This window comes from Castanea sativa, chromosome 3 (assembly GCF_040712315.1).
Source record: "Castanea sativa cultivar Marrone di Chiusa Pesio chromosome 3, ASM4071231v1".
NCBI classification, from domain to species: domain Eukaryota; kingdom Viridiplantae; phylum Streptophyta; class Magnoliopsida; order Fagales; family Fagaceae; genus Castanea; species Castanea sativa.
This window is the reverse complement of record NC_134015.1, coordinates 45,564,896-45,591,738: the sequence shown is the minus strand read 5'-3', so window position 1 is coordinate 45,591,738 and position 26,843 is coordinate 45,564,896. Positions and strand designations below refer to the sequence as shown.

Below are 26,843 nucleotides of genomic sequence, written 5' to 3'. Positions count from 1 at the left end.
AGCAAACTTTGTTTCTTGTTTGTGTCTTTTTGTTTTTTGTTTTTTGTTTTTTTTTTGAAAAGTTCTTTTATTTTTCTTCTCCTTATTTTGCTGCAAAATGTTCGGAGGTGAATTGTTCTAATCACAGTACCATTTGTGCATACTTGAATGGAATTTGATCTCGCTGATTAGTCCAAATCAAAGACATAAGACAAGGAAATTCCAATTTTACAGCACCTCACTTTTGTCAGTCACATGAAATACCAAGTCACCAAGAATATATATAAATCAACAGAGAAAGGTGAGGATCCAATGAGCTGACTGAAACAAATAGACAAAGACAGGTGTTACAGATTTATAGACAAACACAACGCTATTGGTCCCACAATTAGTCGTTTACACCTAAGAGTCCTATTCAAGTTTCCACAAAATGAGATTCACCAAAGAGATATTTCTCTCAAGTCCTGAAAATGTTGTTTCTTATTACAATAGATTACATCAATAATGCGCATTAAGATTCTCAAGTTCTTTTCCTAAAAGTTACAAGGCGTTTTGCAAGAACAAAGAAAAAGCAGAGTATATGTTACCCTTTTAAATTACCATCTCCAACCTCAAAATAAACAAAATTCATTCAATTCTTTTCACTGGCACTTCTGTTGATAGACCACAACTTACTGAACATCCTTTTAGGCCTAGTAGGAAGTGCACAAAGAGCCTTGAGCCTAGAATTTCTGTTAATTCCATCTGGGTGCATATCATTGTCATCCAAGTCGTCATCCTCAGCCAGCTTCATTCTTAAAGTAGACATCCTTGACTTTGGTGATTTAAGGCCAGACACACTCCACTGATCCTCAGCTGGAATGGTAGTAGTGGTACTTAATGGTGCTGGAGGCCTTGATGGGTCAATACCTTGTGTGGCTAAGAGTGCCTTGAGGTTGCTAGGCAGCTCAGTCACTTTGCCACCAGCCATGGCAGCCCTTGCTTGCTCAAAGAAAAGAACTTGCACAACCACCCTTAAGGGGAGTAGCTCATTTTGTGCAGCATGCATGCAGGCCTCCATAGATAGCTTTTTGCAGTCTAGGATTCGACACAACCTTTTCCTTTCACTCTTGTTGAGGTCTGGATGAGCCTGGATTTTTCAGGCATAAGAGCTTCAATGATTTGAAATTTATGTGTAATAACAACAGCATTAATTTTTTTTTTTTTAAATTTTAATTTCCCCCTCTTTGACCTTTAGTTTCCATTAGTTTAATTGAGAATAAAATGACAAAGATATATAAGGTCTAGTATTTCAACCATCCTAGAAAATAAGGAACACACACTTGTCAAACTCTGCTCATTTTCTACCTAGTTTAACTATGTAAAGGTCAACAAATGGCATGTCTTATATTATGCAACAAAATGTTCTAGAAGTCTAAACCAAAATAAAATAAAACTGAAAGAGGTATAACAATTAGGTCTAGACATAAGGTTGTTGAGAAGGTTTCCCTGTAGAAGTAGGACAAGAATATTAATTGGATGATTGCAAATAGTGAAAATCAACCATTTCACCTATCTTGGAAAATATGGAAGATGTACAGTTACCAAACTCAATTTTCTAACAAGTTGTTGGGAAACTGTTTAATGGTCTGCAAAGGACATCTGAATCACATCAAACATTAAACACCGAATAGAAGTTTTGGATGTACTACACAAATAAAAGATCAATGAAATGAAAAAATTCAGGTGGGTCAGCCTAATCTTAACTGCTAATAAATTGTGAAGGTGACAAGATTTTGGGGTCAAGAGAGTTGGTTATCTACTGGAAATGGTGATCCACATCCTGCAATGTGACAGTGATATGTGTCCAAAAATATTTATTGTCCTATCTTGTGAATTATTGGAAAATTCTGAGAACTAAAATAGCCATTCTGATAATTTACCTTGAGATAAATGTCAATAGCTCTGTAGAGATCATCATGATCCAGCCTTGCAAAATCTGGTATAGCTTCAGCTATTGCAATAAACTTTGACAAAGGCAAATTCATGTCCCGGGCAATCTCTTGAAGATACCCATCTACAATCTTTGCCACCTTTAATTTTGAGCTATGAGATGCTGAAGATGACCTCCTACTCTCCTGAAATTCAAAATCAATATTTTCTGCTGACCTGGACCTTCTCCTTTCAAACCCCAACTTGGATCTTGGAGGACTAGTTGGGGGACTCTGCCCTTGTAACAGGAACTGTTCCAATATGATCATGACCATGTCTACATCATATAGTGTATCATTTGAATGTGATAGAGAGGGTATTAACAGATCACTGACTCTTGCTTCCTCTAACTGAAGTCCAACTCTTCTGGCCAATTCCATCTTTGAAGAAGAAGAAGCATTGAGGATATTGGCTGCCTTCAATAGTTTAAGTAGGAAACTAGAAGAAACAGCACCTTTCTCCACTGGAAGTAAGCTTATTATTGATTCCAAGAGCAGCCTATGCTTTGAGGTTACCTCACAAGTTGTCTCCGAATCCGAGTCTGATCCTGCTTGCTTACTGACAAATCCATCCCTTGATATGTTGGGTAACCATCTAGATGCATATATTTTCAATGCATCTCCAAGAAGATGAGAGGGCGTCTTTCCACCAGATTTAATTGCTATCATGGTTCTCCAATAAAGGTCTATGCCCAATTCTGCAATATCTTCTCCCCACCATCCCTTGCTTTCAGGTTTATGTCTCATGCTCTCTGCACCATTGCATGACATATCGTCTCTCCCTCGCCGGGAATAACTATGTGACAAACTCACCTTTGATGGGTGACTTAAGACTTTTGAAGCAATTGCTTCAATGCATCTGCTTGTTATTGTAAGGTCTTCTGACCACATAGGATAGGCTTTGGTGCTTTGTAATGTCACAATGGAATCCTTCCATCCATGAAGAATGCAGGAATTAAAGAAAACTTCAAGTTTGTATATTAGGTTCCCCTTTTCAACATCCTCTGTCATCTGCAAGTACTCAGCAGCACATCGAGCAGCAACAATGTTGTAGGCACTTACAGTGATTGTGATACCATAACAGAACTTTGCACATAGTTCAAATGCTTCTACTCCACCAGGGAAATCAGCGAGTTGGACCATTTGGTGTTGTGAGGATTCAGGAGATTCAGAGCTTAGCCTCTGCAGGCGCAAACACTTGGACAGGAGAGGAAACTGTGTGCCATGAACATAGATGAATCAATTTAAAGAAAATCCAAAGGTCACCACTGACTTGAATAGCATCAAAACATATTAAACTAAACTAAATATGAAATTCTGAAAAAAGTTTCTAAATTTTACCTTGTGAAGCAAGTATCTACTTCCCTTCACTTGAATTATGAGATCACTAGACACTTCAGAGGAGACTGACCTGAATTAGGAAAAAGAAACACAGATTATTACTTTAAGAAGATAATCTTAGTTACAGGTAACAACATGTTCAATGATAGATAATCTCACCTTACTGCCTCAGTAGTATAGAAAGTATCTGGCCGAGATCCAAGTTTCATAAACTTCATGACTGATCCTTTATGTTTTCTTCTATGGTTATGTGTTCATCAGATGCTTCTTAACATAATTTAAATTAGACCAACACACCTTCTTGACAATAAAAAAAAAAAAAAAAGCTTCTTTTAAAGTGCACCTTGATTACAAGGACTTACTCCTCCAAAAGCAAGCCAAAGTTCCCATGGCAAGAACACATTCAACTCCACCCTTTTCCTGTATTAAATTTTCCCAGCTTAGTAATCCTAATAGAATTTACCCAGCCAACCTCAACCCCATAAACTACACAATTCATCAACATACATAGGGAATTAAAAAACAGAGAGAAAAAAAAGATAAAATTCTAATGGAGGAGAGAGGATATCCAAGAATAAAGGAATACCAAGAGCTTTTGTTGTGGGTGTAAACTATTAGAGTTTTATATATAGAAAATTTTTAAGAGACAGAAACCCAGAAGATCAAAAACTCAGAAGTCTATGTCCTTTCAGTCAAATTCCCATACCCCATGTGATTTGGACATGCAAACAAAAAAAAAAAGAAAAAAACCCAAGGACACTACACTACAATCCCATCAAATTCCCACATACTAGTACCACATTCCCATCCAAGTCAATCAAACAAAGTTGCTCAGTTTATACTCATACATATATACACATAGTAGCTCTACGAACATTACTCAAATTAGAAAGAGTGAACCAATAAAGAATGGCTATAAGCTAAAAACAACCTGAGAATTGTGGCTTTTGATACTCTCCAGAAACAGAACCTGCCAATCATTCATTGGAAAATTCAACCAGAAAGATGTAACATAACCATGTAACATTTTTTTATCTTATTTTATTTTGTGTGTTTTGTGTGTGTTTTTTAATTGTGAGTTCAAGAAGACTATGGTTTAAGGCACTTAGGCTGCCATGGCAGCGTGCAATTCAAAAGGCAACTCCCACGTGCTTATCCTGCGCCCACTTGTACCCACCTCTCATCATTGCCACACCATTTATTTTTTCACAGTGCAACCCAGGGATTAATATTTTAGTCAAACACTATTTTATGTACGCAACATCGTACCCTATACTCCATTATTAATTCCTAAAAGGGAATATTAGAGAAAATTAAAATATTTCAAAAGGTTAAACCAAATTATTTTGCATTATACATTAAAGAAGGAAAAAAAAAAAAAAAAACAGAATACGAAAAAGTAAAGGGATTCTAAAAAGGAGTAGGATATGTCTGTATCGCTATCAAAGATGGCTTTAACAATTCCAACTTACAACCTCCACACAATATATATATACACACACACACACACACACACACACACACACACACATATATGTGTGTGTGTGTGTGGCATGAAAATAAGATTGCAGTTGTTCTTCTTTCTTTTTTTCTTTTTCAAGAAGACCCTTGTGTTTTGTTACAATAACATATCAGTGATGTTGACAATACTAAATTTTTATGCATAGTCTTTGTAAATTAATGTGTCATCGATCACTAAAAAGTAACTTGACATTTATTTTAGTATCAATCAACCACATTTGTTACACATAAAAAGTGGTAAATTTTGAACACTTTTTGCAAATGTATACATTATTTACCACTTTTTGTAAGTCTACAATGTAAGTTTATATTGCAAGTGCAATGTAAACATATATAAGTCCTTGCAAGTAAAAGTTTTAGTATAATATTCTCTTTTTTTTTTTTTTCCTTCTTGGGAAATGGTCCATGCATGATGACCATGAAACATTGTATACTATCACTTGAAATTTAGAAATGGTTTACCATGCACGAATGATGCTAGCTAGCAATATTTTTATAGGTCGAAAAGTCCCATTAATGAAATTCTAAATGTGTGTTAATCTAGCAGTTGAGGGTCATCTTCAACCCCTTAGAAAAAAGGTGTTCTTCAGCTTGTTTCAATCACATTCTTATAGGTTGTGATATTTCTTTCTTTGAAAGCAAAAACAAAAAAATTCGTTTTGTTTATTGATCCTTTGATGATCAGTACAATGAGGACTGAGATTGACAGGAATGCGGGTCCCAATTGATCGAAAAAATAAACAAGCAAGTTATGAGTGTATGATGTTAATAAGCCGCCGCTGAAAGATAGTTGCATTCATACAAAGTAGTATTGGTGTTGTTTATTAAAATGTCAAAAAAATGAGATGTGTATATTTTATGACATTGAGAAAAAAAATGGGCCAGATTCTAATAATTTCATCGATTCATAGCTCAACTTGTGCTTAATAAACATAGTGATAGAGTGAGTGCTTCTCAGGCAAATGAATTTTTATTATAACTTCATGCGGCTGCGACTGAGGCCTAGCAGCTTTTTGTTTTTGCCAAATTCGAAGTATAAAAGTGAAAGGAGATTTTTTATTCATTTATTCTTTTAATGTTGTTGTTACAAGGAGATTATAACATCAAGATTTAATGAGAGATAAGCAAAGTAAATAAAAGGAACATCAAGAAGAGAAAGAAACCTCTATGCTTCCAATAACTTAGAGCAATATCTAGAATATTTAAACAAAGTAGTGAAGACCAAAGATAATCTAGAATTGTTTACCCTTTTGAAAAGCCTTGTCTGGATGGTCCACATATCGATTCACAACTTGTAAAGACAACCCAAAAAGTCCAAAATATTTAGAGTGGACGAAAGGAAAGGCATGCATTTGACAGGTCATATTAATCAGATCATTTATCATAGCTTGACTTAATTGTTTAGATATTCAAAAGCTATTTATAAATTGTTTATAGACTGAATGAATGAATGAAATTGAATATATATATATATAAATCATCAATATTCATTATTTTTATTAAACACGTGGATTCACTACTAGTGAATTATAACTCTAAGAGCTCCATAATCTTTAATTAACAATTCCATTTGGTGAGATGTTGACACAGAATGAAAATGTGGTGGAGAGAAGCCAAATCCTTGAGGAAACAATCATGCAACTTATCAATAAGATAGGAATAGGAATGGCCTAGAAAGTTTTTCAGAGATCAAGGAAAGAATTGATGAAATTAAGATTAGAGCTTTAGATACATCACAAAAGAGTATAATCAAAGTGCTGTCTACATAAAATGTTACACCAAACTGGGGCAAGATATGGGGGAGAATAAAACCCAGTTTCTGTTTTGGCTCGATCATTGTCCACCAGATACACAGACCCAAGCCTGTGTTGGCTCGATCAATGCCTACCTCAAACCTATAGGCAATTGGCAATGTTGATATATCAAAAGTAAAAGAAGGGTAAGTTGTGAAATGGGTGGTATCAAATTGGATACAGATGTGAAGAGAGCTGTGGCCATAAATCAATGTCCATTCTAGCTATGTGAGAGTCACATTTGCCCTAATGGTCCTTCTCTTTGCTACCCAACTGGGTAACCAACCGACAATATGGGGCCCCATCTTCACCCTAATACTTTTTCTCTGGGACCCTTCTTGTATAGACTTGGACCTTTACAGTTTGCAAATAGTATTGGAATCTCCCACCAAGTCTAAGAGGGTTTGGACAATGTGCTTGACCTCTTCCAATTCCATTAATTAAAATTGACAAATTGTGAAATAAGATCTACTCTCTCACCAAATGTAAGAAATTGTACTGAAAATACTTGATCAAGTCTCTAGATTTTTGACAAAGACACCTAAGGGATCAAAGTAAGAAATATGAGAGAATCATATAATTGGTGATTGGAGTAAGCCATGTGGGATTTCATTCAATTTTTTTTTTTTTTTTGCTGTTCAATTTTGGAATTTAGTCTCTTTTTGGCTTGCCTTTTTGTCATATATTGTGAACAATATTGATTACCAACTTGATCAGCAGTGTCAACCATAGAATTACAGTAAATCTACTTTGCCCCTGCAGTATTCATTTACCAGCTTGAACTTAAAGAAAAGTCATCAGTACATAAAGAAGCAGAAATTTCACGCAATTTCTCAACAATACATGAATTATTGCACTAATCATACAAAGTTGTAGGGCCAGACCAGACCCCAGTGCCGGCTAATCAGTATGAGTAATATACCACTACAAGCTTCAAATATGCTGAACATTTGGTGCAGATTTGAAATTGGATGGTCTATATCTTCATAAATACTTTGGCAGTTAAACAACTTTGTAACCTAAAAAAATTGAAATGACACACCGATTATGGCTGGTCGGGCCTTGGTAACAGTCCAATACACAGAATACTGAGAAAATCTCTGAAAGAAAATGTGGTAAAAGCAGATGAAATGTCTTGTTAGGCACAAGAAATATCAAAAATAAAAATGTCATACATTGTGTAATCACTTTCTGTCTGTTATATAATCCCTTTAATAGCTTCACATTTTGTACGTATATATTAAAGCATGCATATAAGACCCCCCACAACTGAGCTAGATATGATTCTGGTGGTAGTATCTTGGTTTTATTCGAGACCCATGAATTGTGTCATTCACATATACAGACATACAGTGACATTCCCCCACTGCTTTTGGCCATTGATGAATCAATTTAAAAGTCACTTTCATATTTTCCAATGCTAGTAATGTCCTCATTTACTTCTACTTTTGTAACAAGATACTCTATTCATAGATGCCGTGGGGTCCTTGTGTTTTCTCATTTCCACGTAGATGAATTTGGAAATCTACCGGCGGACACGTGAGAAATGTAAATCCATGACTATTGAAGCCATTCTTGATTGGTTAAGATTTTTTTTAATCTTGATAATGTAAGACTTTTTGTTTTAAAATTGTGATTATTTGAACTCTTGAGAAATTAGATCTCAGTATGTTATTCCTAAACAGTTAGTTTTAAAAATGGTGAGAGTTTAATGTAAATTTAATGAAGAGAACAACTTACATGATTATTATATAATGTGACAGACACCAATCAGTTTTTAGTAGGTGAAGATTAAAACCCAGATCTTTTATACAACCATCAAATATTTTACCAATTAAGCTTACTAGAACTCACATGTAACACTGACACCTAGTAAAGGATGTTAATACTAGTTTTAGGCATGATTTGTTACAATTATGATTAAGTACAACATGTAAGAGAATAAAATTCTAAATTTTAGGTGAGACTTTAGAATTGCATGAATTGGAGAACTAGGATAACTTAAGATTTTTAAAATCCCACAATATTAGTCAACCATCCACCACAATTTAAGTGACTCCGAAAATTTAAAATTTCACCTTAAATTCGTGCTAACGGAACATGTCCACAAGGAAGGTTATTTTGAAGGTTCGATTATGGTAGTGAATGTGAAGTTTTATAAGAAAAGAGAGATTTCTAGTATCAGCTTAAATGGCATTTTTTAATTCTATCAATAATAGAGTGGAAGGTAAGGTCACAAATTCAAGACCCATGAGTGCATGTGTAGACTCAGTTACAAATTATACCCTATAATTTTAACCCATGTTCATTTTGTTCCTATAGTTTCCTTTTTCTTTCTTTTTTTCAATTCAATTCCCTTACTTTCATTTTGTTCAATGTACCCTTCCATGATTCCATCTACTTCCGTCCATAATTTTCTGTTAATTCAAGTAAAACTTACGTTTCTCCACAAAAAAAAAAAAAAGAAGAGTAGAACTTATGACATAGAGTCCGTTTGGATAAAATTTATTGCTGAAAACTGAAAACTGAAAATACTGTACAAAAATAATTTTTTAATGTGTAAAAATTACTGTTCATTCCAAAAAATACTGTTCATTGGCCTAAAATCACTGTTCATGGCCAATGAACAGTGACATATGCGCGTGGAAAAAAAAAAAAAAATGTGGACGCAGCTGGAAAACGCTGCATCCAAACTTATTCATAGAATCAATATTTTCCAACTTCCAGTTAAAAAAATAATAATAAGAAGAAATTAATTTTCATATTTATTCTAAATTCAAAATTGGTAAATCCTAAAAAATGATGCTTCCAACACTATATAAAAATGACATCGAACCACAGACATTAGATTAATCAAGAAAACATGAAATCCCTAACATGAAGATGAATTTTCTAACTTTATAGTGAGAGAGAGAAAGAAAGTGTTGCTTGTGTGTAGAGCAAGGCTGTATTGTCTTGAGCGTAAGACATGTGGGGCTTGGAAAGAAATAACGTGGCTTGGGTTTTTGATGCTTGACAAGCATGAATAGATGCTTATGACTGATAATCACACTACGAGTTGTGTAGCTAGTTGGAAGGTGGCATTGGCAAAGGCCAAGCCCTCCACATGGTGTGGCAAGGACCAAGGTTGGATGTTATGCAGCATGCTTGGGCTGACTAGATAAGGAACAAAGCCAGTGATCGACTTGGCCATGTGCTTAGGTTGTGCACAAATGTACAACATGTGGCAACAATTACATAGTAGTTACCATGTAATGGAAACCTTGTTGGTGTGCTGGCAGTGCTACATATGGTCCAAGATTATTGACACTTTATTTTGTTTTGATATATATCTAAGGTCCCTCTTGTCCCAATGATGAAGAAGCCTTAATCTCTACCAAAATGATCAACATCGTTTGTTAAGCCAAACAATGCAATCCTCAAAGCCCATTCGTAACTTTCTAACCAAAGCATCATACAACTCTTTAGGACCTACGTTACGCCAATTAAACACAAGAACCATAAAATCACTTCATTTCCATTTGGTGGATGATTCTGGCCATTTCTAGCCAGCCAAAACATTGACCTGACCCCTCAAGACCCTTAAAGCCTATAAAAGAGACCTCTCATCCTCTTTTCAAACCATTCAGTCTCGTCTACCATCTATCTACAATTACCCACATACACTCATACTTATTGAAACTCTCTTCATTTTACTTTTAGGCATACTATTGTAATATAAAAGTGATAGGGAAAGACCTTTTGAGAGCTAGACTAGTTTTTTGACAGTTCTTCGATCAAAAGCTAGTCTCTCACTCACGAGATCCCAACTATCACTGCCGATTTCCACCATTTCCACTATTGTAGTTCTCTTGAGGTTAATTACTTACTGTTCCTTTGCTTAAGTCTTGATAGGTATTACTCATTTTGTCTTGTTAAACACACATAGCTACAATAGAAAGTGTACAAACTGTGGTTTGGTCAGTTTCGGAATAATGTATTTTTCAAGATATTATGATCAATTTCTAATTTACTATTAATAATCAAGAGAATATGATAGCAAGTTTAAAAAAACATATAACATATTTAACAAAAAAAAAAAAAGTAACACAAATGTATACAAATATATATATATATATATATATATATATATATATATATATATTAAACGTTTGAACTTTTGATTTTTGTGAGAGTGTGAGATGGAGAATTGAATAAAGTTTTGAACTTTTGATTTTGTATTTAACCAAAACAAAGTTGTTTTTAAGTGAAACTAAAATGCATTAACATTGGGCTGGCCACTTACTTCATATGATGTTAAAGTGAGCTCTAGTTAACTCAACTGGTAAACTTTTAACTAATAATTAAATAAGAAATCTAGGTCAGGGTTTAATTATTACCTACACCAAAAACCAATTAGTATCTTGATCTGATGATAAAGAGCTATCATTAGGTACAGACGTAATAAGTTAAAATTCTCTCAAAAAAATTATTAATATTATATATATATATATATTATGGGTGCAGTGTGGTGCGATTTTATGCAATTTTCTTATCATAAAACTGCACTCCGCACCACACAATTCGGTGTGGAGCAGTGCAGCTACTTCATTTTGAGTGTGGTTTGAGCAATTTGGTGAACACTAGTTGTATTCAATCACATGCCAAGCTTTATCTCTATTTGTTCTTTTGTCTTACCTAAATTATGTTCTTAATGATTCAAGATGTGTAAACTATAATTTGAAATTTTAAAGGTTTTTTAAAGATAATACAGCTGAGGGAAATTCAATTAGATGCTAAATTAAATTTCAAATCGAGCTAATTTTATGCCATGTGTCCATTAAATTTTTTAATTTTTTTTTTTTTGTCAAGTGAGTTAATGAGTACAAAATAATAAGATTCTAACATTAATGAAATACAAAAATAAAAAACCAATTATATATCTACTCAACAAAAATCACCACACTTAGTGGGTTCCATCTAATTCAATTGATAAAATCTTTGATGGTTGAATAAAAGATCTGTGATTCAATCCCCGCGTATACCATAAACTGATTGATGTCTTGGTCTGATGATAAAGAGCTACAGCGAACGCCATAGGTTGAAACTCTTTCTCAAAAAAAAAAATCACCACACTTTCTATTCTATTAAAAATTGGAATAAAAATTATAATGAGTAGTATTAAATTTAGGTAAGAATTTTAATTCGTATCTAATTCAATCAATTATGTATATTTATATGATAAAAATATGTGTTTGTTTTTAAATGCATCTATGCATATGCATAGGTTATGTACTAGTCATTCTTAAATGACAAAGAAGTTTGAATTTTGAGATAGTTTATATTTAAACAATGAAAAGACATTTAATAAATTGTTGATTGAGCATGTTTCCCAGAGTGAAAAATAAATTTGAATTTGAATCTTGAAATTAATTTGGTAAGAAGCTAATAATTAGTGTCGACAATCATTTAAGTAAACTCTTCCAAATAAAAAATTTTGAATTTAAATTGAGGCATAAATTTTTTTATTATGTAATTATATGCATGCTTAATTAACTCTCATATACTTGATTGATGCTCGCATAACTTGGGGAAAAATTATTAAATACTTCAAGAGTACCATAAATGCGTACTCCCTCATTTCAAAAAATTATTAAATCCATCAAGAGGACAGTTGACGTGGTCCTCCTTGACCTTCCAACTAATAAAATGCTATTATTTATGCAAATGTAATATCATCTGGTAATTTTTTTTTCATTTCTTGTGCTAATTAGGAAACTTACACATACATTTGCATAAATGACACCATCTCATTGGTCAGGGAGGACCACATTAGCAGTCCTCTTGATGTAAATAATAATTTCTCCCTCCTCTCACATGAATGTGAGTTTTACCATAAATTTAATTAGTAGGGGTCACAGTTATGTGAGAGGAGGGAGTACGCATTTATGGTACTCTAGGTGATTCACGATCCCGATTTCATGGCATGTAGATCTACTAGTATACTGGGATTAACTACCCATTTTAATTTTCTTCTCAGCAAAAACAAAAACAAAAAGAAAATGCCAATTTGAGTATCTCGGAATAAAATAGTACCTACTTTAAATTTATCAAACTTTATTTTGTGACTCCCGAAAATAATTTAAACTTTATTTTGTGACTCCCGAAAATAATTTCTTAATTCGCTAATCTCTCTCTCTCTCTCTCTCTCTCTCTCTCTCTCTCTCTCTCTCTCTCTCTCTCTCTCTCTCTCTCTCTCTCTCTCTCTCTCTCAATGTGACAAAAAAGTCTTTGCTTAACTTTCCTAAGAAATTGTTCTATTTTATATTATTTTTATAAAATTCCTACCACAACAATTGACAAAATGATAATCCTTTTTTGAGATTTGTATAAATAAGTAAGAGTCCTTTCTTTTCCTTAAATAAAAGGGTAAATTGCAAATTACACTCTTAAAGTTTGGGAGTGTTTGGATTTTACACTTTGAAATTTCAGTATTTGAATTTTACTTCTTGAAGTTTAGGATGTTTGGATTTTACACCCTAATGTTCTAAATTTTGGATTTTATCTTCTAAAGTTTAGGAGTGTTTGAATTTTACACCCTTAAATTATGAAACTTTAAGGTGTAAAATCCAAACACCGCCAAACTTTGCAGAGTAAAATCCAAACACCCTAAAATATAGAGGGTAAAATCTAAATTCTGAAATATCAGATGTAAAATCCAAACACCCCAAAATGTTAGGGGTAAAATTCAAATTCTGAAATTTCAGGGTGTAAAATCTAAGCATCCCAAACTTTAGGGGTGTAATTTTCAATTTACCCTAAATTAAATATTATGTTAGGGAAATAACAATGTGAGGGAGCATGAAATTATTTGTAGCAACTATACTATAAGGAAGAATATTATGCCCTCCATAACTTGGAGGAGTGGTATTTTGTGAAACCTCAAAGGAGATTGGTGTAATTTACTATTAAAAAAAGAAAAACAAAACATGACTTACAAATTTCTTAATTATTAATTCCACAATTTTCATATACTTAAATTTTTTTTAAATTAATAAATTGCTTTAAATCATAGGGGGGGAAAATACACAAACCCCTATTTGTTTTCCTTATAAAATAAGGAATTCTCTTGAGGTTTTAAGTGTACACTTAACCCCTTAGAAGCATTGTTTTATCATCTATGTGTAAACCACTAACAAGACCCTTATGTGGTATTGTTGTATATGAAAAAACAATTCTAAATGTGAACACATGTATCACATGAGAGACTTACCGAAAGGGGTGTTCACATTGTGGTTTTGGGCCATATTTAGCACCACACTCTAGTGCGATTTTTCCAAAATCCTCATTGTATTACATTTTAATAGATCAGTCACCATGTGGTATAATGCGGTTTCGTCAGTTTTCATATTTATTAAATATATATTACAAATGGGTTTAGTTAAAGTTACACCTAGTGTAACTTTAAGCAATGTTACACCACTCAATAACTTATTATTAAATTAATATATTGAAAATCCAACCGTTAAATTACATATTCTATATGTTCTTAACATGCATGTCAATTTTCATATCAATCGGATGTTTACCATTTGATCCATAAACTCATTTTTTATGCATTATTTTAAACTACAAAAACTTGAATTTTAACAATTAATTGATGACATGGCTATTAATCTTTGATCACCTTGAAATTTTGCAAGCATGGAAAATATATGAAGATAATGTAATTTAACGGTAGATTTGTCAATATTCAAATTCAATTAAAAAATATTAGGTGGTGTAACATTACTTTGTTACACCAGGTGTAACTTGAACTCAACCCATTACAAATATATACTAAATATTTAATATATGGTAAATATATGTTTAATATCTATTTAATATAGGTTAAATATTTATAAACTTTATAATAATAATAATAATAAGTGAGGTGCGGGCTAGGGCACTTTTTTGTTGTTTTTGAAAACCTTAAAATGGCGCAGTGCAGAGCAATTTTAATATATAATATATATTTAACCATTCTAAAATGCATAGTCCATATAATATATATCTAATATAAATAACACACACACACGTGTATGTGTGTGTATAGGTGTAGTGTTGTGTGGTTTTGTGTAGTTTTCTTAATATTGAACAAAAAATTGAATAGCACCATGCAGTGTGGTACAGTTTGAGCAATTTCATGAACACTCCTACTTACTGTTTAAGTTGACAAATATTTTTTTTTTTAAAGAGTTTCAACCTATGACGTCTGCTCCTGATAATTAATAACTTTTTATTATCAGACCAAGACACCAATCAGTTTTTGGTGTAAGCGAAAATTGAACCCCAAATCTCTTATATAACCATCAAAAACTTTACTAGCTAAGCTAACTGAAAACTACAAGTTGACGAATAAATAACGGCTTACATATAAAACAATTCCATGCGGAAGTTAAATGGTTACACTCAAAATTTCAAGGGAGTTTCTTATTTTACAAAAAAAACTACATGGGAGGTTTTGTGTACTTTTTACTTAAATAATTTAAGCACTATATCATGGGATATATAGAAATTTTGTTTTAATGAAAAAAATTTATTATGAGATCAATAACATTGTAACAAATCTATATTTTTTTTTAAAAATTATTGTAAGAAACGCAAAAGTATTTCATAGTCTTACCAAAAATCTTGTAATTTAGACTTTAGTGCGATTAATTAGTTTGAATCCTTGCTCACTCGTTAACATTAAAAATAAATAAATAAAGGGGCAAATCACAATTTATCCACCTGTAGTTTGGTCGAAATTTAAGTTACCTATCTGTGATTTGAAATTTGACACTTTACCCACCTGAGGTTAGTTCAGTTAGATTTCTATAACTCACCTCTGTTAAATAAGATCAAAAACTATCTATCAGAACACTTTTATCACAGAATTTCAAACCACAGATAGATAACTTAAATTTTGGTCAAATCTCAAGTAGGCACAGTGTCAAATTTTAAACCACAAGTAGGCAACTTAAATTTCAACCAGATCACAGGTGGATAAATTGTAATTTGCCATAAATAAAACAAAACAACACACTAAACGTAACGTAACGTATCCCCCTCCAAGTGGGGCATTTCACCCGGTACCACTTGGGGTATTTCACAATTTGAAATAATTTTTTATCAGTTATAACTGTAGCGGTTTTTTTTTTTTTTTTGGCAAGGTAAGTATGGCATTGAAAAAGAAACAGCACACAGATTACAGACTACAAAAGGGATTATTCACTCTGATCTTCCTCATACAACCTAAGACAAAAATTTGGAAAGAAAGAGACAAGGATCATACACCATAGCAGTATTCTAAATCTGAAAGTACATACTACATATCATCCAAATTCCCGGAAGAAGAAGACGTCTATAAGATTACAAGTATAGGAAGAAAGTTTTTTTTTTTATCAATCTTTTTATGAAACATCTTAAAATTACTGGTTTTGTGATTTAGAGAAAAAAAAAATGTGATGATTCTTAATAATATAGCAAACTATATAATTTTTCACATATCATTTTAACATTCTCATAATGAAAATAGGCATACAATGCACTAGATAATTTATAATAACTAGCCTTTGAGTACACACTCTCACACGCATACTCAAAGGCTCTTCTATTTTTTATGTAAAAGTTAATAATTTGAATCCATTATAATTTGAGATTATTATATTTTTCAATCACAAAAATACATAGGGGTGATAATGGGGAGATTTAAATTTATTGGATAGAAGTTTGAAGTTGTTTTTGTGACTAAAATGTGAGCATATGGCTGGTTTTTTTTTTTTTTTCCAATAATGGTAGATGTGTTATTTTTTTTATCAATACAGAAAATGTTTTTTTATAAAGAGACGTGTGTTTATTTTAATTTACTTCTTTTTTATTATAGATAGATAAAGCAATTTGAAAATCTTTAGGAGAGTAGTCCTATTTTGTAGGCAACTTTTTAGTCGGGGTTATATATATATATATATATATATATATATATATATATATATATATATATATATATATATATAAACGTGTATATAACTATTTAGTTTAGTTTTTTTAATAACTATTTAGTTTTTTTTATGATATTTAGATTTGTTTTTGGATGTTTCTCAAAAAAAAAAAAAGATTTTTTTTTGGATAAATGTGGGGTGTTTAACTTGTTTTTATATATATTTTTTAAAAAAACAATAAACGTATAGTTGCTTTGAAGAAGTGGATTAGTGGAAGGGTGTTCCTATTTTGTAGGCAATGTTTTAATGCAAGTTAGACATGTATTTTTACCAGACTATTCTTTAATTTTGTCTTTACTTAAACCTAGGGGTGTAGGCGTTTTTTTTTAAAAAAAAAAATTGGTCCAAACAGAAGAAAACCCTTAAATAGTAGTATAAATAATATTAATAAGAGATAGAACTAGGGGCGGCGCCAAGTGTAGTTCATGGTGGTCACATGATCACTGTTTGAATTTTAAATTAGTATGGGTTGTTAACTGCCTTTGGGAAGAAAAAAAAAATTTTGACCACCCTAAAAAAACTTGAACACCTTAAATAAAAATTTGAGCCCATTAAAATTAAATTCAACTTCTCCAAAATTTTGGTCTGTTGAATGTTGAACCAAAATTTTGCGAGAAATGCCTATGTTCACGACATTTTTGCAACACTTTTATAATAAATCCTAAGTAGTAGGTTGTTACTAGTGGACAAAAAAAAAATTAATTGTATTTTCAAATTAGAACTAGTAAAAATTTATCACCTAAACTTTGTTGTATAAGTATTGCAAAAATATTGTGGACGTAGCATTTTTATGGTCCGTTTGGATTGAGGGAGAGGGAGAGAGAGTAGAGTAGAGTAGATTTAGCACAAAATTAACTTATTTTTAGCCAACTCTACTCTACTCCCCTCCACTCCCCCTCCTTCCCTCCTCCATCTAAATAGGCCATTAAAAATTGCCTAAACAAACAAATTAGTCTAAAAGCCCAAATCAAATATTTAATTGTGTTTTCAAATGGCATATTTAAAAATTGCTATTTTTTAGTAAAAAATGCACACTTTTCAAATAGCTAGTCCGTTAGTGCTTGCTTTAGTTTTTAGCCGAATTTGTTGGATTTATGTGATACGTTTTTTCAAAAAGATAATGCATTTTGTTTATATTGTTACTTATTTAGACAATATGTACGTAATTGAAAATGAGATCAATATATAGTTTAATGCTTGCTTAATTGTGTATATTGAAAAAGATGTTATTGATAACATTGATAGTGAAACTATCACATTATACAAGTATTTCAAAATATGAAAACTTGTGAATATCATACATATGGAAGAATATCATACGTATCACCAACTGGTACAACGGATTAACTAGCGCACCACCTCAATATAACGCAACCATGTATGCTAAAAACTGCACGAGTCTTCACCATACCAAAGAGTGAAAGCTCCACTACAAACAAATACTTCTTTGGCTAATCACAAATTGTCACTTTTTTTTCCTTATAAAATAATCAAAATAGAAAATAGAAAAGAAATCCTACTTAGAGAAAAATTTCTAATACATATGGAGCAGCATATAATAAAAAAAAAACAAAAAGTGGGATAAAAATTTTCTATTATGTATTTTTTATTTGTTATGTGTACATCACAAGATGCATTCTATTTATCCTTTTGAATTGTGACAAGTGTTCTTTATGTAAAGCTAAAATATTTGTAAGTTATAAGATAATTTAATCACAAAATAATGAAGAATAAATAAAAAGAAAGTGGGGTTAGTGGTATAAATATTTTATAACTATTCATCTTAAGAGTCTATAATATCTTTCATGATAAATTTCTGCAACAACAATAAGACCATAATTGTTATTATATATTTTTATTAAAATACACCAAGAATATCTTGTTACATAGTTTATTTTATCTTCTTTTCTTGTTTTTTTCTTTTCCCAGAATACATGCCAATTTATTCTACTGTGTTGCAGAACTTATTAGCTATTCTCCAAACTGTATATTTGATACTCAAAAATGAGGAAAAAGAAAAGTAGCATAATATACTCAATGATTACTTTCACTAACCATGAACGTTGAGCAAAGATTAATTGGAGTGCAAAGGAAGGCCTAATAGAAAGTGCTCTCATTATAACCTTTACTGTATAAAAATGATGACAATTATAATTATAGTTTCTGCTTGGTTTGACATGCAAATATCACCTTTGTACTATCCCCCATTTTCAATATTGGGTAGTTTACAGACAATTAAGAGTGGAGCTTTAAGCAGGGACAATTAGTCAAAATTAAGAGCTTAAAAGCTTGAAAATCACAGTTGTAGTTGGTAAATGATGAAATAAATATAGCTTTTCCTTTTTGGTCAGATGAAATATATAACTCGGTTCCCCAAGTTACCCACCCTAATACCCTTTGTCAAAGATTCGCGTGCACCGCATGGATAAGCACCATGAATGTGACACGACAAATGGGTTTCAGCTTTAGCATTGACTGTGAAAAAAATAAAGTGATTTGGGTCTGCTTATGTGCTTGATTAATACTAATCCCAATCATCATATGTGCCCCATCTTTTTCTTAAGGTCTTACTTTCACAAGAAAAACACACATCATGCTTTTTTTACTATATGGTGGGCTTGAAATTCACGCTTTTTTGTTTGGCTTGTAGAAAGTTCAATCTGTGCAGCAATGACTGGAATTTTACGACATTAATTTAGAGAACAATGTGTTTGTTTTCCACTATCAATTATTTGAATGCTAAAAAAAAAAATATGTTTGTTTCCACTATCAAATATCAACTAGTCATGTTCTTGCTATATTACTTTTTGTCATTCTTCTATGCCATTCCATTATCTTTGCCAACTTTACAGAAATTTTTCCTACTTGTAAAAGCCTATAAAATTTAAGAAACATGTATCTCAGTAGACCAATTTGGGACAAAATGGATTTTGAGCTGAAACAGACAACCACCATGAGTGAACAAGCATTAGTCCAAGGCCTAAACATACCCAAAGTCCTTTCTAACCTTTTAACAAATGTAGTGAGCAAATCTTGACCGACTTTCTTTATTCACTGCTTCAATTCATATCAACTTTATTAAAGGTGGGATGGAGATGAGTATAATCTTAACAAAAAGCAATTCCCTTTCTCTGTTCTGTGATCGGTTAAGATAAACTCTAGCTTGATGATGAGATCAGATAGACGTGTCATTCAATTCTCCTTCGCTTTTGGACTAAAAGCTTTCTAATTATCATTACATTGTTCATTGGCAGCATTGTTGATAATCCCCAAAAAAGGGAGTATTGAAGTTCGTAGAAGATCTTGCACCTTTAGGAAGAATATATTAGTGATGACTTGGTCTTTGTATTATATCTTTCACTTTGGGAGCCTTGTAAAAGTAAAGTTGGATCCATTTGACCTAGTTTATAATTATTGATATATTTTGAATAAAAAATAAGTTGAGTGATAAATTTTTTTTTTTTATTAGTTTCTTACGTCCATATTTATTAGTGTTGGCAACCACATGTCAAATTAGAATTCTGGTTGTATTCTGCGTAGAGGTCAATCCCCTAGAGGTGCGATGCGGTCAAGCATAAGGGAAAAATCGACCTAATTAGTGCATGAAAAAACCTCCTCACAAATGGGCCATACACCTCTTCTAAATTAGCAGAGGAGGCTAAGAAATCTTTTTACCTAGAGAAAATGGACAACCTAAACCTAGAACTTTGTTTGCTTAATGGGTTAGTTATTAGGGGAAAAAATATATATGCATGAATCATATGCATTAAAAAAAAAGACTTGGCTTGGCTCAAATGCATTGGACTTGTCAGGATGATGACATGTGGCCAAACATAGGCACATGTTGCCATCCTAACAGGTCCAATAATACAACCGGACACTATACTCAAATTTTGAAAAAAAAAAAGAAAAAGTATGTACCATATATATAATTCACTACTACTAAATGAGTTAGGTGTAAGTCAAATGGTTTTCTTCCTAGGGTTGGGCTTGTGTCCAATGACCAGTTCCACTGAACAAGTTGAGATGTGGACACGTGTCCAATTTTAGACATGTGTCTGTATCCTAACGTGTCCAGTGGAACTGGCCACTAGACAAAAATCTTTCCCTTCATCCTAAACCAAATTTAGTTTTCTGGAACCCGACCCCTTCCAGCGGTTTGGCAATCTAGATGAAATTTAAGTACACCAAAACTACAACTTCATGTTCAAAACTTCAAACCCTAAGAACTTATCCAAAAATAGCATATCACCAAGTAATTCAAAAGTTCATATATTAGAGATAAATTAGGTATCATTCTCAATTACTTAACAGTTGGTCAATTGATTTTAACAGAAACCGACTATCCCATAAAATAATATGCCCAAAGCATATACCCAACAAGCAAAAAAGAAAGGAAAAAAGAAGATAATCATGGGGTCCAAACCATGCTAGTGATCAACGCCACAAGTGTTGGTCAATTTTTACATAATGGGAAGAAAAGAAAGGAAGGCATACTAATCGGATTTGGATTGTAAAAATTCTGAGTGTAGCCTATGGTACTTATCTACTTGATGGAAAAAGCATCCCTTTCCTTTCATTTAAGGTTAGCCTTTTGAGTGAGTTTATCTGGTGTCATCATTGACGACTATGTGCTTGTGGCTGAAATTGCACAATGAGTAGTAATTAGGTCACCCAAGAGGGATGCCCTCGTTGAACCTTATTGGACCACATAGAGTACGGACAGGTGCTTGTAATAAGTGTTGCTCCACTCTTGAGCCCTCGATCTGTTGCAAAACTTGATTGCTATGTAAGCAATTGTTTAGGTCATGTTTATAACATAATTAATATTTTTAACTCTTCCCTATGCTGGTTTTATTATTTTACCTCACCAAGATAATGGGCTTTTACTATGTGTGAAGACGGATTTGCCACAAAAAAAAGTATCAAAATAGTAGATGAAATGAACCTTGATTTTACTTATTCTGTTATTCCCAAATGAACCATGCAAGAAACCCACATTGGAAAAGTAGCTCTATTACTCTTTAGCCAGTGTCTATGCCAACGGCCATATATTCATGGCTCCTTGTTCTCACAAAGGTTGCAGGAAAATGAGGCTTGAATTACCCTCTAGAGGGGCTCAATGATTAAGATAGTGAGTGATTGGTCAGTGAGGAAATTGTCCACCAAATTTTAAATTTCTAGACCTACGTGTTACATCTTTTTTCTTTCTTGGCAAACATGCAAAAGCTTTAGAATATTCATATAAATTTAGAGTGTTACTAAAGGAAATGAACTTTACAAATGGAGCTAACCATCACCATAAGCAGTATATTGTTTAAACCAACAGCCAAGTAGTTGTGGCCAATATGTACATGATTGATGATTTGGGTAAAAAGAAATAAGGAATGACAAAGCACTTCTTGGAATATAGTTATAGTTGTTTAACCTAGCTAGATCTAGAACTAATTGATTGGCATTGCTCATTAAGAAAGATTAAAAAGAAAATAAAGGGGGTCATAGCTTAGTGGCACTAAGAGAATTTATAAACGGGTAAAGTCAAAGAAAGAAGCTTATGCCTCCATTGTGTTGGAGAGTTTTCATTGCATGCATGCAAACCACATTGCAAGTTCAAAGTGACAATTATTCTCATCAAGATGACTCTTTTACTTCTCAAAATTTTTTGTGTTCTTATTGGTCCAAAAAGAACTCAGAACGGTTGGGAAAAAATTGTTCATTCTAGTGTATAAGTATCACATAAAAACTCCAAAACTCTTTAAAAATCAACAGAAATTGTTGTTGTTAATTAAGAAAAACGCACACACGCATTATTGTCATAGTCTCCATCACATTGTTAATTTTAGAGTTTTTTGGACAAATTTTGTTACACATAGTATAAGTAAAATTTTCTTCTTTCCAATTTCTTTTGAACCCCTCTTTATTTTGGCTATCAATAAAAAGTCACATTTTATGTAATATTTAAAAGTAAACGAATTAATTATAAACAAGTTGTGCACAAGTCCATAGATGAACTTATGTTCTCATCTCTTATCCGGTCCATAAGGGAATAATGTACCATTTGAAAAGAACATCTTGGCAAATTGCCAAAACACTTCGTTACTAAAAGTTCATCTGGTTGTGTGGTGCTTGCTCCCAAGCCTAGCTAGAGCATTGGGAATCAGCATCAATATCCATATAACTTGCTTGCTCGATTGCTTTAAAAACTTGTCTTATTATTTGTCTAGATGAAGCATCACAAAAACATCTTTAAAAAAAAATTAAGCATCACATATACGATAACAAGAAAACAACAACAATAGGAAGCAAACGACAATAAGCAGAGCTGGGCTCCAAATGACAGTACTTTTTTTGCTAACCCCAAATGACAGTACTAGACCAAAGCTGTTGATGCCCATAAAGGTGGGTGACGCGTAGCTTAATAGCTAGCCCCATTAGAATGTACATGTGAATGAGGAAGAAGAAGATAAATTTATTAGAATTGGGCTCCATTTATATGGCACTATAGAGAAGCCATTGATGCCCAGAAATTAAAAGTGGGTGACAACACAGGTAACGCATTAGCATGTAGGGCATAATGTGGTTGTGTAGAGACAAAACTGAGAAGGACATAACCAACTAAAGTGTAACACCATGAGAATAAGATTGATAGCTCTCTCTCCCATTCTGTGCCCACAAAACACAAACTATCCCAACATGTGAAGATTGTCCCTCAAAAATTAAATTGTCAATATTAGCACTCTGTATTAGAATCTCCATTAAAAGACAGATGGCCAGTTGGTAAGCCAACATTGACAAAACCTTTCAACCAGAGAGACAGAGGTGGGTTACATTTGCACACGTGCAGTCTTCCAATTCCATGCCTGGTCCTTTTTGTTTATGGTTGTCACATGACAACCGGCAATTGTTTGCCACGTGTGGTTGAAGTTCCTTTGCAATACCCAAACGACTTGCCGACTTTTGAAGCAAAAAAATATCTTAGTCTATTTAGTAGAAGATCCATTCATTACAAGGTTTTGGTCTAGCTATAGATGTATAACTAATATGACTTGCATAACTTTCAAATTCTTATTAAACATATTAATTGTTTCATAATAACATTGGTAATGAAGTTGGTAGGGGACCATAATTTGGCTCCCTGCAACTGCTTTAAACACAAGCATGTAGGATGTGATATTGAATTGTTATAAAAGACTCGAGTATATCTCTTTTATAACCAATTGGTTTTATGATTAAATGACAAAGCTCACGGTCCAATACTATTAGAGCTAGTCAAAGTCATGGGTTTGAGTCGTGAAAGCTTCATTGTGAGGGGAGACCACAATTTGGCTTCATGCGATCGCCTTAAAAATAAGTCCACAGGACGCAATATCAATGACCTTAAAAGCCTTGATTGTGCCTCCCTTGTTATCATTAATTGATTTTAAAGTAAAGCGGCTCAGTGAACTATCCTAAAAAAGTGTTTGCATCTAAACTATGTATCTAATAGAGCTGCAATATAAAGAGTTTTATAAGTAAATTGCAGTTTTGTTAGTAGTAGTAACAATGAGAAAAAAGACTAGTTTTTACTTTGTTGAATACCTCTTTATAAACTATGTTTTTACTTTATCCTTGTTGCTCTTTGTTACTGGTCTTTATCCAAAAAATTTATATCTTCAAGATTTGTTACATGAAACAAAGTAACGTACAATTGTCTATTGTTGAAAGCTGAACTAAATTGGCAAGTCGAGGCATATAAAAAATCCTCCATCTTGTGGGTTGTTCAATTTGCAAAGTCTGAAAATTGGGACCATGAGGCTATGCCAAAGTTTGCTTCGATCCTCTCTCTTTTCCACTTTGTTCTCCTGATTGGTCTATTGGTAATATTATTAGTAACATCTTATATTTTAAAAAATCGTTCATATCTTGTTGCTTTAGTTGGGTCAGGAGGGAATGTAATAGCATCCACATTCATTTATCCCAATTCTATCCTATTTTACCAGTCAAAAAACTACTTTATCAATTATACAATACCATTTTTCACTACACCCAACGTCCAAACTTCTATTTTACCATTTTACTCATTAAAATAATATATTCACATATTAAAATATAATACCCACAAAATGTCCTCTCAGAGAAACCCTGTTCCAAAAAAGAAAAACCTAGAAATCCACCTTGCCACCACCACGCCACCGGCCAGCAACCACCACCACAACCAAACTCACCACCAACAACAACCACAAGAAACAACCACCAAGAGGGAAAGAAACACAAAAAATTGTCAAAAACCACCACCACCGATCGAGAAAATTGTCAAAAAATTGCCAAGAAACACAAGAAATTGTCAGAAACACACCAAGAGAAAAACCCACTTCAAACCCATGAGGAAATCACTTCAAACCCACCACGCCGACTCGCCGATCTCCACAAGCCACCGATCAGCAACCCAAGCCACCAATTAGCAAACCTAAGCCACCGATCAGCAAACCCACGCCGCCGATTTGAAACCCACACCATCACCGATCAGCAAACGCCATCACCGCCACGCCTTCGTCGGAATTTGCTTTGGCCAACAGCGAATCAGAGAGTGAGAGAGGGTAGATGAGAAAACAGGAAGAGTGAGTTGAGAAAGAAAGAAGACTTCTCAGCCCCAGAGAAAAGAGAAAGAAAAGGCAGAGGAGAGAGAGAAAGAATAAAAGTGATTAAAAAATTTATACCATAGTGCTAAAGTGCATTCTACTTGTAGAATGACACTGTAGCAATATTGTAAAAAATTTTACAATTGGAACATTTTACAAGTTTCGATGGAGCCAATTTTTTGGGTGAAAATGGAAAAATGTGCTTGGCATTGGCATTTACCATGACCACTGCGGATGCTCTAATGTAGTCGACCATGCCGCTGCTAAATTCTCCCTTAACTCCTGTCAGTCGTTTTGCTTTAATAATCACAGTTTTCCGAATTTCTTTGTGACTTTGTTAGGTTTACTGATGTTCCTTGTTTTCTTCTTAAATAAAAATTTCATTTAAAAAAAAACATATTACAAAATATTTATAAAAAAAATGAAAGTAAGTAGAGAGTTTAGAGATAGTCTCACATGCTCATTGAATTTGAAAGCTCAAATTAGTGTGGAACACTAATGTTTGTTTAGATCCCTAATTTTAAATTACAGTTTAATTGTTTTTTCTCTAACTTATCTAAGTGCGGAATAAGAGTAAATAAAGCACAAAAAATCGAAACTACTCTAGTGCATAAATATGAACAATAAACATTAAATGTAAAGCATAAAGAGTAAAGCAAGAGAGATGCAAACACAAGATAACACCAAGATATGTTATTGAAGAGAAAATCGAAGAACTTGGCGAAAAATCTCTCCCTCCAAGTTGAAATCGATCCACTAGTGAATAAGTTGGAGTACACGAATAATAAAAGACTCTCCAAACCTAGTCTACCCAATGTACTTGAGCCCTCTAAGCTCCTGCTACAAACGGACTTCTCGGAGTCTTGTTTTCACTAGCTTTCTAGATCTCGCAAAACCACTTGATTGCATCCGCCAAGCCTCAGTGGCTTCTTTTGGAAAATCTCAAATGCTTCCCAAGCTTCAAAACACTCTCAACACTCTGAATAGGTGTGAGTTGTGTTTAAGTACAAATCTCCTCTCAATGTATAACAATGAGAGAAGAAAAAGAGAAGAGACTACAAAGATTTCTCACTAAGGATAAGTAGCTCTTTCTCTAAAAAATGGTGGGTATGTTGTATTGTAGAACCCTATTTAGGGTTTTCTCTCTCAATTGCATTTTTTTTTACTTTTGTGGGTAATGAGGGTATATATAGTATAGGTGAAGGGTAAGAAAGTTACACTTAAAATCCTTCAGGCAGATAGTTTCGTGGGTACCTCGTAAGATGGCCTATTTCGCGAAATACTCTTGAAATGCAGCCTAGCACTTGACTCTTTAGATTCTAGCATGTGCTTCTCACGTGGCCTTTTCTCAAGAACCTTTACTAGCGAACTTCTTGCAAGCTTGTCGCGAAACTGCACTAATCTTTATTGCGTGTTTGATTTTTCACCAACTTAATACTAAATCCAATACAATAAAATCCCACAAAATACAAGGAAATAATTTATTGCAATTACAACATTTTTTGTCATGAAATAAAGTCAACATAAAACATAGTTGTAAATTACAACTTTACAGAATTGTTGTTAGCAACTATCTTACTTGAAATCAACATCAAACATGATAGGAATCCATGATTTGCT

At 33.0% G+C, this 26,843-nt stretch overlaps 1 protein-coding gene across 6 annotated transcripts; it reads right to left on the bottom strand.

Moving 5' to 3' along the window:
* Positions 1 to 415: 415 nt before the first annotated feature.
* Positions 416 to 4,403, bottom strand: LOC142628344 (BTB/POZ domain-containing protein At1g67900). 6 transcript variants are annotated; one of them, XM_075802456.1, is made up of 6 exons: positions 4,222 to 4,403; positions 3,634 to 3,710; positions 3,450 to 3,557; positions 3,291 to 3,360; positions 1,902 to 3,164; positions 416 to 1,108 (listed from the first exon to the last, which is right to left on the bottom strand). In XM_075802456.1, the coding sequence occupies exons 3-6, from the start codon at positions 3,506 to 3,508 to the stop codon at positions 611 to 613; spliced, it is 1,890 nt and encodes a 629-aa protein (XP_075658571.1). In that variant the 5' UTR covers positions 3,509 to 3,557; positions 3,634 to 3,710; positions 4,222 to 4,403; the 3' UTR covers positions 416 to 610. The 6 variants fall into 6 exon arrangements, with proteins under 6 accessions (XP_075658571.1, XP_075658570.1, XP_075658573.1 ...); XM_075802455.1 differs by having other exon boundaries at positions 3,450 to 3,554; XM_075802458.1 differs by having other exon boundaries at positions 3,653 to 3,710.
* Between the last annotated feature and the right edge of the window lie 22,440 nt (positions 4,404 to 26,843).

Bases quoted from the DNA above. Each gene is read 5' to 3' on its own strand.
- LOC142628344 (XM_075802456.1), bottom strand. From the start codon at position 3,508: ATGAAGTTTATGAAACTTGGATCTCGGCCAGATACTTTCTATACTACT. The intron at 3,165-3,290 runs GTAAAATTTAGA...CATGGCACACAG, and splicing joins GTAGATACTTGCTTCACAAG to TTTCCTCTCCTGTCCAAGTG. The intron at 1,109-1,901 runs GTAAATTATCAG...TGAAAAATCCAG, and splicing joins CTATTGACATTTATCTCAAG to GCTCATCCAGACCTCAACAA.